The sequence below is a fragment of the Archocentrus centrarchus genome, chromosome 8 (assembly GCF_007364275.1).
Source record: "Archocentrus centrarchus isolate MPI-CPG fArcCen1 chromosome 8, fArcCen1, whole genome shotgun sequence".
In the NCBI taxonomy this organism is placed as follows: domain Eukaryota; kingdom Metazoa; phylum Chordata; class Actinopteri; order Cichliformes; family Cichlidae; genus Archocentrus; species Archocentrus centrarchus.
This window is the reverse complement of record NC_044353.1, coordinates 9,047,012-9,065,125: the sequence shown is the minus strand read 5'-3', so window position 1 is coordinate 9,065,125 and position 18,114 is coordinate 9,047,012. Positions and strand designations below refer to the sequence as shown.

The following is an 18,114-nucleotide window of genomic DNA, read 5'->3' as shown; positions in this document are numbered from 1 at the left end:
AGTAAAATGTTAATAAAAAAAATATAGTACAATATATTATAAGGTAAATATTCAAAAGTACAACTAGAAAAAATTTAGTCCAGAGCAGTACTTTTGTAGTAATTTTTCACAGCTGTTTAATACCTATATTCCTCTCCAATTTAGAAATACAAGAGAAGCCTTTACTTTTTAATCATCCCCTTGTGTTTGGTAATGTCTTAACTAGAAATAAAATAAGTTCTCAGCCATGTTTACTCTCTTACTCCATAGTTAAACCGGTTCTGACCTGCTTTTGCTCCACTTTATGGTCCTAATGGAGACCCCTGGCTGCCCTCTGCTGGTGAGGACAACACTTCACAAACCTGAACCACAACTGAGATGCCACTTAAAACTTGACCCCGTTCTTTCAAAGTAAACTCAATGCAAACAAATGGTGATAATAAAGACTCAGAGTCAACACACGGCAGTTTAGAAAGCATCTTTAATTGTAATAATTCCAACATTTCACATGATTTCCATTCCAGAGATACAGACAGACATTACAAAATAATTGAGATGCAGTTTTTTTTTTGTTTTTTTTTTTTTAAATGTATTTTTCCCTCTTTTGGATTTCCTTTAAGTGCGAAAGATGTGACTGTTTAAATTGTGAGCTGTAAGTCTTAAACACATTCCTCTCACTTTCCAGCAGTGTGAGCCAAAAGCGACCTCGGGCACAGCTTGTTAGGGTTTTGCATCATCAAGACACAAACGGCTCATTTTATCTGATACATCTACTCTGAACCCGGCCACACCGACTCCAGTGCGTATATAAAGCCCTACGGGCCAGTCAGACTTTAGCATACAAGAGAAATTATGATCCCTACCACATGAACGTGCCTGTGGTTTGTGCCAAAAATCAGCAACTTCCCTCAACAAGCTGTACCCTGAGAATACAGTGTGTGCTGTGATTAAAGAGACTACCCCACCACCCTGTTTAAACTTTACCCTGAACATCAGAAAAAAAAAACACTGATCAGGATAAACATAAAATCAATGTCCCTGCCCAGGAGATTTCTGCTGCATTTAAGGCCTTTAATGTGTGTTGGCTGCGCGCGCGCACACACACTAAACGGAGGATGCGCACAGTCTTTTTCAAAACTTCCAAGCTTTTCCGTCAATGAAACACACAAATGCAGTGGTTTATAACATATAGGCTGAAGTGTTTTTCCCTCCTCTTCAAACTGCAGTGCAAAAAAAAAAAAAAAATCAGTTAATTTCAGCACAGTCACAATCAAATCCCTTCAATATATCAATGAGTTGCCAATTGTTACTCGAAATTTGCCTTCAAATGTTTCCACATGAAATGTGTGTAACAAATAATCAAGCCCCAAAAAGCATAGTCACGAGCGCTAACAGCAGCTAAATTGCTAGAATACATTTCAGCATATAAACCTTCTTTATAGGCCAAGGCAAGGAAGAGTAACAAACATGAAGCACTTCCATTCTTAACAGTTATAAAAATGTCGCCATAAAAAATCCAAAACTATTCTATAGATTGAGATATTACTTTGGTCCCCCTTCCAGTAATCAGTCTTCATTTATGTATACATTTTCTTCAATTAGAAAAATAGATCCTAAAGGGACTATTACATGTGTAATGTTTCCTTATAAAAATATTTTTTCCATTTTTCAAGAGCATGAAAAATTAAGCAAAAGAAAAATTTGGCCGCCCCTCTCAAAAAAACAAAAAAAAAAAAAGTGTGTATTTGCAAGTATGGCGATTGTCTGAGTTTACTGGTGTCTGTTGTGTGAGTGTGAGAATGCATAGATCACTGCTCGAGGGATCGGACGTGAATCTGAATCCCCGTCGCTGGACAATATCTGTATGTTTGTGTCTCCGTGTGGGAGTTACAGTAAAGTGTGCTCGTGTGTTTTGGGGTCTGTTTATGGTGTAGTTCTAAAGGAGTTGAGAGGCACTGGTTCATTCGGGCTTGGGTTCGGGGGTCTCTGGGCTTTTCAGCTCGCTCTCCTCGTCGCTGTCGCCGCCGCCACCGCCGCCGCTGCGAGGAATGGTGCGGCGTGTGGTGGTGAAGGGGAGGTCACCACGCCTGAAAGGGAAAAAAAGGAAAGTTTTTTTATTTTTTTAAGTAAGTGGCTCTTAAAATAAGGACTGAGCCAGTCTCAAACTGGACCCTCAACCACTCCGATGAAGCACCCTCCACTGAAGTGTACACAAGTACTGTGGCAACCTTCCACACTTCCCCTTCCGCCACTCATTGGTGGGATTTATTTTTCTTAAGCTTTGCTTTAGTCCTGTAAGAATGCAAATCTACTAACTTTTAGAATAGAGAAAATTTGATTTGAGCTTTGACCCTTAAGCCTATTCAGTGTAGCTTAGTTTGACCAGTTTACCAATTATAAAAAGAAAGAAATTTTAAACCAAACCAAAGCAGTCGGGTGAAATAAGAACATTTGGTTGACTTTAAGGCTGTGCTAATGTTTTTGTTATGGGAAAAGAAAACTGTTGTCCTAAACTCTCTGATATCTTCCCAAGTTTGAAGCATCTTCAAAACAATGCACTTTTCTTCTGAGCATTTCCAGTTGTAACCACCAAGCGTGAGCATTATTACCACCCCACTGTCTTTGGAACCAATGTCAGCTTGTGACTGCAGCCAGCCTCCAGAAACCACTTGCTTACTAGTCTGGGAATACACATTTTTCCCCCTCAACCAGTAACACAGGTCACCAACAGACCTGTGTTACTGGGGCTTTAGCATTGATGTTGAGTACCACTCTGGATGGACCCAAGTGGCTGACAAACAGTTGAAGGGGGCAGGCAGGGGTGGTTTGAGCAAAGCTTGCCATCTGGCATTCATGTACGTAGTTTATTTGCTTCCTGCATTTCCAACTGATCGGTGTAGGACTGCTACAGCTAGTGCAATGTGACAATGTAAAATTATGAAAGCCTCTGAGGCTTTACAGTTACTTTTCTCACCTGAGTTTGCTCTTGAGGCTGTTGACTTCACGGTTCATGGCATCAGCCGACTCTGTGGCGTCCTCCAGCTCCCTCTGAAGTTTCCTTCGGCTGGCGTTCGCTCTCTGAGCCTCCTCCTCAGCCTCCTCCAGCTGACGCTTGAGCTGCTTCATACGAGAGTTCAATTTGTCGACCTGTGGGAAAAGAGAAATAAATAAATATTTTGAGCCCGGATAAAGTTAGAGGCCCAAAAACTATTCTCCTAGATGAAGGCTGCAAATCTGATTTTCTCTGGTAGTATTTATACATCTCCATTTGAAGCAATAGGTAAATTATAATATTTGACTTATTTCGCAGAAACGACCCTCTGAGTTAAGCTGTGGAGATGCTAAAGCACTCACCTGGTCCTTGTACTGCTCTGTGTTGCGCCTCTCGTCCTCCACCTGCAGGATGACTTCCTTCAGTTTCTTCTCGCTGCGTCTCACAAGCTTGGTGGCAGTCTGCCTCTCCCTGAGCCAAAAACATCACGCTGGTCAGACTAAAGACACAATGCTACATAAAGGGTGGATGCTCATAAACATGCTCAAAGTTTCAGTGGCCAAAGTGGTCTCATTTCAGTGGCTTTTACCTGGTCTCTACATCCAGCTGTTCCTCCAGCTGAGCAATCTTTGCCTCCAGGGCAGCCATGTTGGCCTTGTACTTGGACTTGACTGTTCCCTCGAGCTCCTGCAGCTTCAGTTTCAGCTCCTTGTTCTGACGGTCCAGCTGGGAACGAGCCCCCTCAACCCGCTGACAGGTGCTGCGCTCTGCAGTCAGCTCCACATTCATCTGGTCAGTCTAAATGCATTTAAACAACCAAACAAAAGCACTATTTTCATAAAGCTGAACTTTAAAATTCATTCTAAAAAGTTTAAAGTTTGGCGTGTGCATACAGACCTGCAGCACTGCCTTCTTCAGCCTGTCATTGACCAGCTCAGTGTTGCACTGCTCCTCCTCCAGCTCTTCCTCCAGCTGAGCAATACGTGCTTCCAGTCGCCTCCTCTCCTCTGCAGCCTGAGCGCTAAGAAGGGTAAGGGGGGGCAGGGCAAGCAGAGATTAAAATGATGCACGCAGAGATACTGAACACAAATGTGTTATGCATTACAGCTGACAGTCTGGTTATTTTATTAAAAACGGAGCTCTCACTTCTTGGCGGCCTGGTTATTAATCTCATCCTGCAGCTCGTCTCTCTCCTGCTGGGCCTGTCTCTTTACTCGCTCTGCAGCTGCCACCTCCTGAATAACAATAAATAAGAAAAATGCAGTAAGTAGGCTGCAGCAGCAAGCGGACAGAACAGAGAACTGAATGAATGAGTGTAAGCTGACCTCCTGCATCTGGAGCATATCAGCCTCCATGCCCTTCAGCTTCTTCTCCGTTTCCTTGCTCTGGGTGAGGATCTCGTCTCTGGACAAGCGAGTGTCGTCCAGCTCCCGGATGACATCTTTCATCTGGGCCTGAAGACAGAAAAACGAGAAAATTCAGGAAACTGGGACTAAACCCTGCATTTCACATTTAAGCACTTAGCTGAACTGATATAAAAGGTAACACTGTTACACTCACCTGAAGTTTCTTCAGCTGTTTCAGGGCCTCATCACGGTTCTTGTTTGCCATGTCGATGGCTGCCTCAAGCTCCTTCAGGTCCAGCTCCAGCTTCTTGCGTCCAGCCACAGCAGCAGAACGCTGCTTCCTTTCATCTTCCAGCTCCATCTCCATCTCCCTCACCTGAAAGGCACACGGATTTGATCAAATCCAAGAAGTTGTGCCTGCATGCTCCACTCCACTCGTTGCATTTAAGCACAGCTTCAACCTACTTGACCTATTTTTCCCCCTCCTATATGCTGCATCTATATGCAGCAGCCAAATGTCAGCTCAGTTAATATTTGTACCTGTTTAACCAGTGCCCTCTTCTTCTCCTCTCCCATCTCATCACGTCCTGCCAGATCTCTCTCAAACTGGGCCTTCATGGCCTGCATGTTGACCTCCAGGCGCAGCTTGGCATCTTCTGTGGCCTGCAGCTCATCCTCCAGCTCTTCCAGCTGAGTCTTCATCTCCTCCAGCTGCTGCTCCATTGAACGTTTAGCCTTCTCCAACTCATGGACCTGCATATAAGTACATTTATGATGAAAACAGAATGACAGCATAGGAGCAGAACATACCTCTGGAAGAAAGGAAAAATTCCACACTTACGTTCTTGCCAGCATCATCCTTAGAGGATACGAGGTCCTCCATTTCAGCCCGCAACAGCTTGTTGTTGCGGTCCAGTTCTTCTTTGTTTTCTGTCAGAGATTCCAGCTCCCGGGTTAAAGCCAGTGCTCGGGTCTCCTTCTCACGGGCTTCAGCTTCAGCTCTGTCACGTTCCTCTGCATAGCGGGCAGAGATATTCTTCTCCTCTGCCAACATCTACAGAAAGTCAGAGCAGCAGTGTTTTTTGATGATAAACTCAATCTCAAAAAGTTTTAATGGCTCTTTGATACTGTATATACACTCATTGGCCAACCTGGTCAAACTTCTTCTGCTTCTTCTCGAGGTTGGAGACAATCTGTCGGAGGTGGTCCTGGTCTACCTGCAGGTCATCCAACTCTTGCTGGAGACGCGTCTTTGTTTTGTCCAACTTATCGTAAGCGGCACATTTCTCCTCCAGGCGCTGGTTCACTGCCTCCAGCTCCCTTTGAAACTTCTTTCTTCCCTCCTCAGCAGCCTCCAGAGAGCCGGCATCCTGCTCCGCCTTCTTCTTCATTTCAGCAAGCTATGTGGATTTGTGATTCAAATGTTTGGTCAATTTAATAACATTCACAGAAAACTGAAAAGGTACTTATTCTTTGCAGCAGGTTTGTGCGAAGATATCAATGTTTTACCTGAGCCTGAACTGTTTGAAGCTGCCTCTCTACATTCTTCTTGGCTTCTTCCTCCTCCTCCAGCTGTTCTCGCAGGTTGTTCTGTTCATCCTCGAGCTGGCGCATCCGTGTGTTAATCGATAATTTCTGGCGTGTCTCTTCCTGGAGTAGTTCCTGTTGAAAAGATGGACATGCAGAGTTATAGCAAAGAGGTTTGTAACAAGGCTGCTGGTAACAGCCAACACTTTTTTTTTTTTTTTTTTTTTAGACATTTCAGCTGAAGATCACACTGAAAATCAAGCCTGATACTACAGCCCAGCTTAAAAGGCTCTAAGACACAAATGAAACCTCACAAAACTGATTATGTTGTAGGTTGGAGGCTACATTATTTTAATTAAAAATAAAACAATCATTTACTGTACTTACCCCATCTGCTACACATCTTAGGAATGCACATATTACGGCAAAGTTAACCAACTTTACTTTGCAGAAAATGCCTTCAGTTTTAATCTATGCCAGGTGCTCACTGAGTAAAGTGTTTGTATTATAATACAAACACTAACACCAAATGTATGTGAGTATATAATTGTTACATGCACTGAACATAAACAGCATTCACGCCCCAGCTGTGTAGCAGCGTACCTGAACGTCCTGCAGCTGAGATTCCACAGCAGAGCAGTCTTTGGTTGCCTTAATGGACTTGCCCTCCACCTCACTCAGTACGGTGTTAACATTATCCAGTTCAGCCTGTGGACATAAGAACAAACATAAACCTCTGACAAGAAGCACCTGAAAATATACTATAAAAATAAATGAAGGTATAACATTTTTTATGTAAGGGAAATCTAACATATCTCCCTATCTTAAACTAAAGTCTTGTCTTTCTTAAAAAGTGGTGGAAAATAGAATATTTGAATACTGCATCTGTAATGATTTTTGTTTGGTTGTTTGTTTTATTGTTAATGTAATTTGTTTTGTTTGTTGTTTTTTTTAATGTAAACTGACCCCAGGAAGAATAGCTGATGCAGCATGCTGCTGACGCTAATGGGGATCTCAATAAACAAACATAGCAATAAACTCACCCCCACTCAATACTCACATGTGTATTTGATTAATTAATACTTGGACTTAGATATAGCACGTAATTATGATCATTCTTCGGACAGCTCCCAGAAGTAACTGCATCTGTTCTTAGTGCTTTCCATCTAAGATTTGTACCTGCACTTTTGAGAGTTTCTCAGCCAGCTCCAGCCTCTGGCGCTCACTCTCCGAGTGTTTGAGCTGCAGCTCCTGGACCTGGGCTTCAGCTTTCTTCCTGCGATGTTCCGATTCGCCTTTGCCCTGCATCAGTGTCTGCAGCTCAATGGACAGCTCATTCCTCTCAGACTCCAGGGCCTGTTTGGCCTTCTCCACAGATGCTTTGTTCTATAGACACAGACCATCAAACTGTAAGGGAACCTGAACAAAATTTTTTTTTAAAAAAAACTTAATAAATCTAGATACCAGCTCTGAAAAATTACCCTCTTAGCCTGCTCCAGCTGCTCATTGAGCTCATCAAAGGCCTGACTGTGTTTCTGTCTCATCTCAACAAGCTGCTGTTCATGGAGTTTGCCCTCGTCTTCAAGAGTCTTTTTAAGCTGGGCCACCTCTGTCTCACGCTTGGTCCTATGAAGGAGGAGCAGAGGTTAGTCCACTTGTCTGAACATATGGCCCAATCACCATCCAACTAACTGTGTTGAAGTTTAACTGTTATACTTGTTCCAATATTTCTACCTGAGCTCTTGCTGAGCAGCAGTAGAGTCCAGAGTGTCCTCTAGCTCAGTCTTGAGGGCCTCCAGCTCTTCCCCCAGGTCCCTGCGGTGTTTCTCTGCCTTGGTGCGGGCCTGCTTCTCCAGTTCCAAGTCCTCTTGCAGCTCAGAGAGCTGAGCCTCCAGCTCACGGATCTTTTTCTGGGCCAGGTTCTTCTGTGCAGCCTCCTCCTCGATCCTTAAAAGGGAGGAAGAAGTCAGGGGGAGGAAAAAATAAAAAGTTGTGAACAAATCCTAAATACACACTCTTCAAATTAGTGTTTTTCAAAACACCAAGGCAAATATCTTTAGAGTTTACACAGACCTGGCCAGAGCTGCCTGGAGCTCTTCTTCCTTCTTAGCCAACTGGGCGCGGAGCTCGGCGATCTGGGCCTGCAGCTCAGCAATCTGATCGTGGGTCTCAGTGAAGTCGCTCTCCATCTTGCGTCGATTCTTCTCCAGCTCTTGACGCTGCTTCTCCTCCCTGCGCAGGCGGTCTGGGGGGGGAAAAAAAAAAAAAAAAAAAAAAATTTAATTACAGGGATGAAAAAGATGCTGTGATAAACATAATTGATGTTCTTTTTTGGGTTTTCTTCTTACCCTCCAAGTCTGTGATCATAGCCTCATGTTTGGTCTTGAGTTTCTGCAAGCTCTTGGATTTCTCCTCCTCCTCTGCCAGGTTGGTGGTGAATTCAGAGATCCTCTCCTCCAGCTGCTTCTTCTCCTGCGCTCACAACAATGGTGAAGAATACATTTAGTTTTGTATATCATTTTCAGAAGATTCCCATTATGTTTGACTCATCTGGTTTCATTATTTTTTGACTGTTTCCAATTTTCCATCCTGACCTTCATTAGTTTGTTGTTTTGGTCATCTAAAACCATAACATCCTCTTCTATCTTCTTCATTTTGGCTTCCAAGGTGACCTTCTCCAGTTGGAGCTTCTGTCTCGCAGCTTCCTCTTCATCCAGCTGCTGCTCCAAGTCCTGTATGCAGATAAACAGGCTGGTGGCTTAACACCGCAAATACAACCTCCATATCAAATTTTAAATTAGCGCGTGATGTTTTCCTGCTTACAGTAATATTTTGCTGCATCTTTTTCTTCTCTGTAGACAGATGAGAAGCACGCTCTTCTTCCTCTTCCACACGGGCCTCCAGGTCGTGGAGGATCTCCTCCAGTTCCTGCTTCTTGGCAGCTAGACGGGCTCTCATTTCCTCAGCTTCGGCACAGAGTTCTGTTTCTGCCTGAAGCTGCTCCTGCAGGGCCATCTTCTCAGCATTCAGCTACAAGGACAGCAAATGGGAGTTTTTAAGTGTGTCAGGTTATCTTAGTTCAAAACCAAAGGCCACCTTCAGAGACATGTTAGTCCTCATCATGGGCAGGGATTAACCTACATTTAGTCACTGTACCTGTGTGTGTACATCTGATCTACTTCAAATGTGCCAGTTTATCGTTGTAGCACCAAATAAGTTGAGTTTAGCGCACCTCATTTTTTCTAAAAGTTATTTTCTGTTGCATTTTCACAACTACATGCATGTGTGATGCTCAGGGACGTCTAAATTGTAGCTACAGAAATAAACCAGGGTATATAACCAGCACTGCAGGAGTGCCAGAAAGTGAAAACAGCTGAAAGTTTACCTGCGAGTGTTTGTCCTCCATTTCCCGAAGCTGCTGCTCAGCATGCAAATGCTTCTCCTTCACCTTATTCAGCTCTTCATCCTTGGCCTGCATCTCCTCCTCCTGCCTGCTGACTTGCAGCAGAGGCTTCACCTGAAGACAAAATTTGAAGATTAAGCAAAAGGCAGAAACAAGGGGAAAACAAGTATTTGAGAGGACAGCCAAAACACTGAGGTTCACCTTGGTGAAAAGCCTCCACCACTGCCAGTTCCTGAGTTTCAGATATGCAGCACAGTTCCTCTGGATCACTCTCATTGCAGTCAGCTGCTGCTGCCTCTTAGCAAAAGCCCTGCAAGCAAAAAAAAAAAAAAAAAAAAAAAAAAAAAATCAGAAATCACAACTCATGAAGTTTAAAGTAAAACATTTAAAGACAAGAACACCACTTTATTTTATATAGGAGGGAGAATTTTCCAGGGTTAATTTCTCATAATGACACTAGGAAAACATCTGATGTGTGTTTAAATATTTTCACTTCAATCCTCTAATGACGACTTAAAACATTTTGTCCACTGCTGAATGGAAGCATCATCATTTCTTACTTGCGGGCCACGTAGCCTCTGCACCAGGCCTGGAAACTGATGATGATGTCTGTGATCTTCATGTCCCTCTCCTCCTCCAGGTGAGCCAGGACTCCTGCTCTGAAGAAAACTTTGCTCTGGCCGATGCGGTAGAGGTTGGGATCCAGCTCCAGACTTTTGATCTAGCAGGAAAAGAAATAAATCAGTCACCCCGGCAGAGGAAGCAGGTATCGTGGGGTCTGCTGAGAAGCTTAAAGCCTACTTACCATGAGCACACAGGCCTGCTTTCCATCCATGAAGCCCTTGGGGATGGCATTGGGAGTGAGGATTTCATACCTGAAAGCATATTGGTTTGTTGTTGACATATATTCAAAAAGAAAGAAAGGAAAAAAAAAACAGTGCAAACAATGTTAATAACGTTACCTCTGTCTGAACTCCTGGAAGACAATGCGGTTGGGGAAGCCCTGTCTGCAGATACGGATCCCCTCAAGTACACCATTACACCTCAGCTGGTCCAGAACCAGGTGGGGGTCCAGTTTACCAGCCTGAAAAGGAGGAAGATTTGCTGATCAAGAGTATGGCAAAACAGAGATAGTGCTCTGTTCTGCACACTGATATATATCACTCTAATAATAGGGGGGGAAAAAAAGAAAGAAAAAAGAACAAAAGCATGTATGCTGATGTTTCAGCTGCAAAGGACGATGTGAAAACTAGACAAATTAGATCAGCGACAGGTTTAAAAATGATGTCTGACCAGCTGTCCTTGTTTATGACAAAGTGCAACAACTTCTGGTTTCTCTCTAAAAATACAATACGCTGAGTTTTAACTATATCTGCATAAGAAAGCCACCACGTGCCACAATCAGCTATCCTTCTCTAAGCATTTTAAAAGCATCTTGCAGTGGTCACTGATTCTGTAGTACCTTCTTCTCGTGGTTGGGGATGATGCAGCGAACAAAGTTGGGGTTTGTGTTCCTCAGTGTGGCCATGAGTTTGGACAGCTGCTCCTTGTACAGCTGGCCCACTGTGCGGAACATCCCTTTACGAGTCTTAAAAGCACCGTGCATCTCAGACATGCCAGACACCTTATCCAGACCCACAATGCTGTCCACTGAAAGGAAGGGGGGGGGGGGGGGATCATTATGCACAAAGTCAGCAGGATTTCAATATTTAACCAGGCAAACTCAAATCAAATGCATGTCAAAAGGAGAATGAATATGACCATTGTAGCTCCACTTCCTCTTGGCAAACACGCACCAAGAGAGAGAAGAGGTAGTTCACAAAACAGCACCAGTGAAACTCCACACAATCACACACAAGTGCATTTGGAGAGGGAAATAATTCAGGAAGGGGAATGGCAGAAGGAGTCACAAGGCCAGTGAAGTGTGGAAGGAACACACCACAAACAAAAATGATATCAAGTGCAGTGAGTGGAGAGAATTTATTACTGAAACTGACAGCTTTTGGTTTTTGAAAACTATGCGTGCTGACTGATTTACATATGTGCCTAAGAAGGTGACAAACATTGGCAGTTGCAGTGGGCACATATTTTTGTGGTGACATGAAGAAACACCAAACCCATGCAGGATATACCCATTGCTGCAGTACCCATGACCAACACCAGGAGTCCCCAAACAACACTATCACACAGAGGGAGAAAAGGAGAGTTCAATGACAGAACAAGTGGTAAGACCACCAGAAGAGTTACTTTTGATTGATAAAGCTGGGAGAATGAGAGGATAAACACTCAGTGGATGACTGATTAATGGTGGAAAATATTTTGATAGCAGGAACAAAAGAGGGAGAAATACTAAAGAAATTACAGAAACCTTTTTCACCTGGATCTGAGTGCAGAATAGGAAAGCGCTGATAAAAATAGGCTCTCTGACAATTATGTAGCTCTGAGATGCAGTAAGACAAAAAAAATGAGAGAAAGTGGGGCCACACAGGGGAAGAGATGGAAGGAAAACAACCAACGGGATTTGAAAAAAGGCAAAAACAAAGGTCCACACACCAGAAAGTAAAAGAGAAAGAAAGCACTATGAAGCAACATGAATTATATTCCCATATCTTAGAGGGGCAGCGATTCCTGGGTTAAAGACAAAAACTTGGCATGTGCCTCAACTCACCGTCCTTCCAGAGCTCAGACACAAACTTGTCTGTGGACTGGTTGAGCAGCGTAGCCACATTGTCATTCAAGGGGTCCATGTTCTTCATCAGCCACTCGCCTGCCTTGTAATCCACCTGTGGAGTGACAGAATGTGTCACCATGTGTGTATTTTTTTTTTTAAACGATAAACTGAAAGAAATGCATTGATGGAAACATACAATAATGAATTGTGCATGTTTACCTTGCCAGCATAATGGATAATGCAGAAATCTGCTTCATCCTTCAGTTTTTTGGGCTTCATGAATTTGGGATGTGTTCCCTGCTCCTGGAGCACCTTCTCCACAAAGCTCTTGTCTGTGGCCTTGGGGAACCAGCACTCTTCATCCAGCAAAGCAAGGATACCCGGGGGGCTGGCCTGGGACAGACGAGAGCACACGGGGTAAAACATTTGACCAACAACGACGTTCCCATAACTAACAGTGACAGCAGATCAGAAAACTCACTGGTTTCTCAATGAGGTCGATGCAGGGCTGCAGGTCAAGGCCGAAGTCGATGAAGCTCCACTCGATGCCCTCCCTCTGGTACTCCTCTTGCTCCAGGATGAACATGGTGTGGTTGAAGAGCTGCTGCAGCTTCTCGTTGGTGTAGTTGATGCACAGCTGCTCAAATGAGTTCAGCTGGAGACACAGGGAAGAAAAAAAAAAAAAAATGCATTGGTTGAAGTTGCTGGTAGGGCCACATTTTCTTGGCCAGGAAGTTGAGCAGCAATTTTATCATAGCTCAACTATCAGCAAGACAAGCTAAGCCTAATTTTGGTTGACTATAGGACTAGAAAACTAATATGTGGATATTTTTTATATATTTATTGTGTGTGCCCTGTCCTGCTTGACGGTCATTAAAAATTTGCTTTGTACAAGTACCTCAAAGATTTCAAAGCCAGCAATATCCAAGATGCCAATGAAGGAGGCTCCCTGTCTTTTGGTCTTGTCGAGTGCCTTGTTGATCCTCATGACCAGCCAGCGGAACATCCTCTCATACGTGGCCTTGGCCAGGGCTTCCACAGCAAACTCTGCTTGCTCCTGAGTCTGAGCCTTCTGGACGTAGTCTCTGCCGACCTTGATCCTGGGTGACAGGATGGCTCTGGTGAAGTCAGTGACGTTCATTCCCATGAGGTGGCACACCTTCTGAGCAGCTGTTGTGAAAATGAGGAGGAGGAGAATGGGTAGTACAGAATGGAAGAGTGACATTTTAAGATATAACCCTGCAGATTTAGCAACTAATTATGAAGGTGCAGAGTTCTGGCTCACCTGTGTTATCAGGCATGGAGGCCTGGTCTGTGTGGCGCTCCTTCTTAAAGCTCATGTTTCCAAGCTGCAGAACAGATGCCACCACCTTCAGCAATCCTGCACACAGGAAACAGGTAAGTGTAAAACATGGTGATAGTTTATGTATTATCAGCTATAAGAAAGATACACATGCAAGGAAAACAAGAACAGCTGTCGCCTTACCAATCTGCTCATCCTCTGGAATACCCATAATCCTGAAGGCCTCCATGGTCTCTGTGAACAGATCCTTGTCCTGCTGTCCCGGAATTGTAACATTCCCATTGGAAAGGAAACGGTAGTTGTTGTAATTTTCAAGGAGGAGATCATCTGAAATTAAAGGACAAAGGAAAAGTTAGAAATCTTTGTAGCAAAAAACCTTGATGAAATCTAAATAGTCCTTACCACAACTGCAAATCATTGAGAAACTGCACCGTCTTTAAATACATTTATTATTATTTTTTTAAAATATGCTTCTTACTACGCAATTTGTCTCCAGCCCCGGTGAGCAAGTAGTAGAAGATGTGAAAGGTCCTCTCTTCTTTGGCCTGGCGAATGGCACGGGATTTCTCCAACAAGTCTAGAGATCAATCTGTCAAGGACAAGTTGTGATACTACCACAGCAAAGCTCACGGAACAAGTCTGAAACACTTTCACCACTGTACAAAAACTTGTCATGTAAAAAAGGCAATGACCCGACAGTATTAAGGATACAAGTTTCAATATTGGCACCAACGATGTAACCATTGACGTCGAAATTGATCCTGATGAATTTTCCCTGGGAGTGGGAAGGGGAGGGTGGGAAATAGAAAAAGTTTAAGTAAAACAGACACTTAGAAGAAATCTGAAACTTAGGATGTAGCAGTTAATTCTTACGAATCTGGAGGAGTTGTCATTTTTGACAGTCTTGGCATTTCCAAAGGCTTCTAGGATGGGGTTAGCCTGCAGCAGCTGCTTCTCGAGCTCCCCCTGGTGGAAAGGAACGGAATGGCAACACAAAGAATGAGACCATCTGTAGCCCAGTACATACAGTCATGGATTCATACGCAACACCACCTCAAATCACTAAAATTCATTCACTGTGATGCGTTGTGAGAGCTTCATATTGTAATTGGATATTTGCTAGAACATTACTTGATTGCAAAGGAAAAAGAAAAAGCTGATTTTCCATAATGTACTTACGTCAGGAGACAACACGGACAAGACATTTAAACAAGAAGCGATAAGATGGATACCATATACACGCATTTGGATACACCAGCAGCACACATCGCACCCAAGCATTTTATCCCGACACACAATGCCATGTTAGCATTCAAACCGGCAAAGACCCCAAAACCCTGAGACTGTCATTAACCCGTCACCTCTTATCCAAAGCAGAAGAGTCCAGTGAACCGCAAGCACAAAAACTGTAGTTTAAACTTCAATATAGCCCAAATAAATAAATCCTCCTTTCCCGAAAGCTATAGCTATAGCTTTCAGGAAAGTCTAAAACCCACCTATATACACCATGGTAAATACAGAATTTAATCTTTAAGTCTTAATTTAAACTTAAGCAATTCTCCTATATTCATTATTATAACATTGTCAACTAGCTTAATATGAAAGCAATACCCCCCCCCCCCCCCCCCCCCCCAGCCACATGACTACAACTTCCTCAAGTGCAATTTAGGTCATTACACAACATGTCCAAGCAACAAAGAAAAGCAACTTCGGAATCAAGTGCACACACAAAGTAGCAATAAAAGCTATGAAAAGTTCAACCAGACAACTATAAATGCATCCATCAGACCAAAAGTAGCTCAAGCAAAGACCCCCTCCCTCTTTATCCTGCTATTGTCTGGCTGAATTTTTCACAGGAACACATACGGCTGCCACTGAGCTGCAAACAAACTTCCTCCCTACTTCCTATTGGCTGGCAAGACATGTAACCCCTGCCCTCGATACAAAGTGCCTCCCATAATAGTGCGTTCCAGCGATGGGGAAGGGGGGGGGGGGGGGGGGGGGGGGGGAGAAGAGGATGGGCGGGGTAGGAGGATGACAGTGATGACAGAAGCAGGTGGGGAGGAAGAGTGAATGAAGGGGGGGAGGGTTAACTCACATGTGACAGGACCAAGTTGTTCTGTTGATGGGAAAAGAGAAATACAACAACCTCAAAAAGGGATGATAGATGTGGTTTTCATTAAAACCCCAGTGGGTGGGTTTCAGCGGCATCTATCACAGGGCCGACAGGCTAGATAACAGTAGTGTGATGTAATGCTTGACAGCCCGATGGAGTTTTATTTCTGATGAGAAGTTGCAGTGAAAATCAGCAAACCCAAACACATAACAGATTAAGTTAGGTCTCTGGTCTATGTGAAGTATGACAGCAGCGAGCTGTTTTCTGTGCCTGCACACACTTGATGGTTTTTCTGTGCAGTTTTGCCACACAGCAACTTTGTTCTTTTCCTGTAGAAAATGAGCTGCTGAAGTCAACAATGTAATGACTTATTCATAGCCAGGAAATGTGTACATACTAATTATAGTTAAAATGAAAATAAGCAGATCAAATGTGCATAGAGGAAAAGGAAGATTAATTCATTTTACAGGAGTGTAACAGCTGGGAGTGAAGTGAGATAAAGGATGTGATAAACGATGAGGTCTAAAGGTATGACTAAGGATCAGATACAAGACTGACCTGGTCTTTTTTGGTCTTGTGTGAGGAGGCGATGTGAGCAAGATACTGGATGACCTTCTTGGTGTTCTCTGTCTTACCAGCACCAGACTCGCCTCTACAGAGACATAAACATAAAAAAAACAGTCAGTGGACTGACACAACACTAGAAGGGCCGTTTCTCTAATGCATGTGATATCTGTCGATGTGTTCACCTATAACTTACGTGCAAAGGATGGACTGGTCTTCACGATCTGCAGAAAGAGATGTGCAAAAATGTTGAACACGTAACAGGCATACACCAAATTAACACACATTATCACAGTGCATACAGTTTTCCGTCTATACAACAGGAAGCGCATTGACCACAGAGAGGAAATGAATATCCGGCTTCCTGCAACAGTGAAGACGTGCTTGGCTCCAAGTAACCCGTTAAATTACTACATCGCCTCCTGAAATGAAAAGCACTGAACGGGCAGAGTAGAGTAGCTTGGGTGGAGAGAGCAACCGTATGCACAACAGTGGTGTTAATGTCAAGCTGCTGTGGTGCACGCAGGAGGTGGACTAATCAAACCAGACAACAATAGCTATGCAGGAAACACCACGCACTGGCTCAATGCTGATTCACGCAGTTGCAAAACCACTGCATAATTATGTGAGACAGCACGACTAAAAGCCTGAAAAATAAAAAAAAATAAATAGCAGGAAATCTGAATTAGAGTTTAGGGAGGAAATGTGTTCAAAATAATGGGTGTAAACTACTGTACAGCCTCAAACATTAAAACCTGATGTTTCAGTGTTAACAGAGACTGAACTATTAGCTTGAGCTGAGCTGAGAGATTCTGATCAGCTGGAAAAGTGCAATTCTCAGCAGATCTCAAGCATCACACACTGAAACCATGCAGACCCAAAACTCAATACAGACTACTCTTATACCCTGCATTTCATTTTAAAGAGGAAGGGTTACAATATGCATGCACAAAATCTATTTCTAGATCTAGTGGCACCACCCAGAACACTAGTTTTTTGGACAGAGCAATGTTAGACAGGCCATATATTTTCAGGTGTGGAAGTCAGGAAATATTCAATTATTTCAGACAAACATATAATAGCAAAGAAACTACTTTTTGCATGCCAGCACACCATCACCTCATGCAATTCTCATAACAGGCAGCTAGGACCAGGTCTTACCCTGCATCATGCTTCTGTAAGCTGTGTCAGTGATGGCGTAGATGTGAGGTGGCATTTCGTGCCTCTTTTTTCCCTTGTACATTTCAACAATCTCCTCTGAGTAGATGGGCAGGTTCTTGTAGGGGTTTATGACAACACAGAAGAGACCGGAGTACGTCTGCAAAGCAGATAAAAGAGGCAATTAAAGAAACACTCTTCACCTGAACATGGAATAAGAAATGTATACTTAGTTACTGTAGAAGAGGACGGATAAAATAAACAGACTGGGCATGTGTAAATGCCATGAGAGAGATGTGTATCTCTCTGAATTAATATAAATGGCCATTTCACATTTAAGTAAAAGCACTTTCCTCTACTGTGAAAGACAGAAAAGCTGTACAGCTTCTCAATAACAAGGCATTCCATCATCAGTTTAAAAATTCTCATGAACTATCATTTGTAACCCTCCTGTTATGTAATACTCACCCCGCCCTGCTGCAAGTTAAAACTGATGACTGACCTTGGCATTATAAGAAGTACAGCTATTTGACAAGCCAGCCAAGTCATATACACAATAAAGAGATCTTTTCTCAGAACATTAAAATTCCCCCTTTATTTATTTATATAAAACCAATAAGTCATGCATCTTGTGTATCTGGAGACATCTCTCCTTATATCTTAACATCTAAGGTTTCCTTTTTTTTTTTTTTTTTTAAATATTTTGCATGCCTGAGCTGCCCTCCCAATGTCTTTGTACCAGTCATCTCCCCCTCTGTTGTACACCCGCTCTCCCCTGAGAGACGGTCAATTTCAAGACTGCAGAGCCTGGAGCCACTCAAACCAACCGTAGCCTGGGTCTCTGGAGGGAGAGAGGGGAGGGGTACCACCGGCTGTGTTGATATGACCGGGTCACACATCACAGAGTCAAAGAGGCCAAGTCACTCCAGTTCAGATTTTTTTTTTTTAAAAACAACATTATTATGGGGGCAGCAAGAGCAGTTACAACACAATTTACATTCCATGTCCATCTCTGCCAGAACTGTTTTTCATGTCTCTCTCACTCTGGACTGCAT

General features: G+C 43.3%; 1 protein-coding gene across 3 annotated transcripts in view; it reads right to left on the bottom strand.

Annotated features, from left to right (window-relative positions):
• Window positions 1-442: 442 nt before the first annotated feature.
• The window catches only part of LOC115784307 (myosin-9), a 30,403-nt gene continuing 12,731 nt past the window's right edge, over window positions 443-18,114 (bottom strand). Inside the window, exons 2-40 of one of the 3 annotated variants that reach the window (XM_030735479.1) lie at window positions 17,063-17,219; window positions 16,098-16,125; window positions 15,896-15,989; window positions 15,320-15,340; window positions 14,095-14,187; window positions 13,933-13,996; window positions 13,700-13,798; window positions 13,405-13,548; window positions 13,204-13,299; window positions 12,817-13,088; window positions 12,400-12,573; window positions 12,138-12,311; window positions 11,916-12,030; window positions 10,710-10,897; window positions 10,210-10,331; window positions 10,053-10,122; window positions 9,808-9,968; window positions 9,449-9,557; window positions 9,230-9,361; window positions 8,668-8,874; window positions 8,439-8,576; window positions 8,193-8,316; window positions 7,918-8,089; window positions 7,579-7,791; window positions 7,326-7,470; window positions 7,024-7,230; window positions 6,448-6,552; window positions 5,827-5,979; window positions 5,469-5,717; window positions 5,159-5,371; window positions 4,858-5,070; window positions 4,532-4,693; window positions 4,297-4,425; window positions 4,118-4,206; window positions 3,869-3,992; window positions 3,561-3,769; window positions 3,334-3,442; window positions 2,954-3,126; window positions 443-2,066 (exon numbers count right to left, since the gene is read on the bottom strand). In XM_030735479.1, coding sequence (XP_030591339.1) covers window positions 1,940-2,066; window positions 2,954-3,126; window positions 3,334-3,442; window positions 3,561-3,769; window positions 3,869-3,992; window positions 4,118-4,206; window positions 4,297-4,425; window positions 4,532-4,693; window positions 4,858-5,070; window positions 5,159-5,371; window positions 5,469-5,717; window positions 5,827-5,979; window positions 6,448-6,552; window positions 7,024-7,230; window positions 7,326-7,470; window positions 7,579-7,791; window positions 7,918-8,089; window positions 8,193-8,316; window positions 8,439-8,576; window positions 8,668-8,874; window positions 9,230-9,361; window positions 9,449-9,557; window positions 9,808-9,968; window positions 10,053-10,122; window positions 10,210-10,331; window positions 10,710-10,897; window positions 11,916-12,030; window positions 12,138-12,311; window positions 12,400-12,573; window positions 12,817-13,088; window positions 13,204-13,299; window positions 13,405-13,548; window positions 13,700-13,798; window positions 13,933-13,996; window positions 14,095-14,187; window positions 15,320-15,340; window positions 15,896-15,989; window positions 16,098-16,125; window positions 17,063-17,219 — 5,574 coding nt within the window. In that variant the 3' untranslated portion in view covers window positions 443-1,939. The remainder of the gene's footprint in view (window positions 2,067-2,953; window positions 3,127-3,333; window positions 3,443-3,560; window positions 3,770-3,868; window positions 3,993-4,117; window positions 4,207-4,296; window positions 4,426-4,531; window positions 4,694-4,857; window positions 5,071-5,158; window positions 5,372-5,468; window positions 5,718-5,826; window positions 5,980-6,447; window positions 6,553-7,023; window positions 7,231-7,325; window positions 7,471-7,578; window positions 7,792-7,917; window positions 8,090-8,192; window positions 8,317-8,438; window positions 8,577-8,667; window positions 8,875-9,229; window positions 9,362-9,448; window positions 9,558-9,807; window positions 9,969-10,052; window positions 10,123-10,209; window positions 10,332-10,709; window positions 10,898-11,915; window positions 12,031-12,137; window positions 12,312-12,399; window positions 12,574-12,816; window positions 13,089-13,203; window positions 13,300-13,404; window positions 13,549-13,699; window positions 13,799-13,932; window positions 13,997-14,094; window positions 14,188-15,319; window positions 15,341-15,895; window positions 15,990-16,097; window positions 16,126-17,062; window positions 17,220-18,114) is intronic. The other 2 variants (XM_030735480.1, XM_030735481.1) reach the window with 2 other exon arrangements.